Source organism: Olea europaea, unplaced genomic scaffold (genome assembly GCF_002742605.1).
Source record: "Olea europaea var. sylvestris unplaced genomic scaffold, O_europaea_v1 scaffold3500, whole genome shotgun sequence".
In the NCBI taxonomy this organism is placed as follows: domain Eukaryota; kingdom Viridiplantae; phylum Streptophyta; class Magnoliopsida; order Lamiales; family Oleaceae; genus Olea; species Olea europaea.
The window spans coordinates 13,157-14,271 of record NW_019254118.1 but is presented as its reverse complement, the minus strand read 5'-3'; the positions used below and the strand labels follow the sequence as shown (position 1 = coordinate 14,271).

The following is a 1,115-nucleotide window of genomic DNA, read 5'->3' as shown; positions in this document are numbered from 1 at the left end:
TATTATTGGGTTTGTATTCTTTGAGATTTTAAATGCTCGCCTGTATCCTTGTTGCATGCATACAACTTTTGGAGGCATTGTGAAGTTCTCACATAAATATTTTCACCATTACAAATCATATCGAAAAACTTTGTTGGTTTTTGGCATAAATTCTAACCTACCTCGACAATGCTACTTCTCTCTCTATATATATGAGGGCGGGGTGGGGTGGGCCGGGTGAAAGGAATATAAATAGCATGAAGGGTCATAACATTTCTTAACAAATACTAGTAGTTACAATTAAAAGAGGAGAGTGTAACAAATAAAATGAGTGGAGGGGGAATGGAGTCCATAGCAAGGCCAACTACTAATGTTGGAGGAGTTGGTGGTGGTGGAGGCAGTGGCGGCCCAACCAACAGCCACCACGCAAGGAAGCGGTGTGGTTTTCAAATGCCGTTACATTATCCCAAGTACACCCGAGCAGAATATGAGGCCATGCCGGAGTGGAAGGTCGATTGCCTTCTCGCTAAATATGGGCTGCCGGTGACCGGAGATGTGAACCAGAAGAGGAAGTTTGCCATGGGAGCTTTCTTGTGGACATTTTGAACAAATGGAATATGTGAATATGGAAGTGCTTATTTTCATCAATGGCTTTAATTTGGCAGTTCGGTTTGTTTTTTCTTCGTTAATTTCTTTAGTGGATCAAATGTAGGCAAGAAAGATCTTAATCATGTTAGCTAATGGTAAGATGATGGTTAGAATGTAAGATATGTATAGTTAAGTTGCTGAGGTTGCATCTTGAAATGTAAGAGTAGTCGAAGTCCTAATATGTTGAATTTTGTTTTCGTATTTAATTTAAATGGAATTTTATCTTTTATATAGACATTATTCTTGAAATCTTGAAATATGCCTCTCCATTTATACCATATCATCGTCAATTTTTTTTATTTTTGTCTAATCAACAAATATTATTTTTTTTAAGGTTATTTCTAGCCATGAAATTATATTTTATTATACAATAGAGACCTTAGATGAGAAATATTTAGAATGCATTTGGTTTGTCATTTTGAGGTCATTTTCAATTTTTGAAAACACTCAAAATGTGTTTAGTATGTTATTTTTAAAAATGGAAATTT

At 35.4% G+C, this 1,115-nt stretch overlaps 1 protein-coding gene across 1 annotated transcript; it reads left to right on the top strand.

Moving 5' to 3' along the window:
- The first annotated feature begins 306 nt into the window (after positions 1-306).
- On the top strand, positions 307-687 carry LOC111386318. Its single transcript, XM_023010781.1, has one exon. The coding sequence runs from the start codon at positions 307-309 to the stop codon at positions 583-585; it is 279 nt and encodes a 92-aa protein (XP_022866549.1). The 3' UTR covers positions 586-687.
- Positions 688-1,115: the final 428 nt, after the last annotated feature.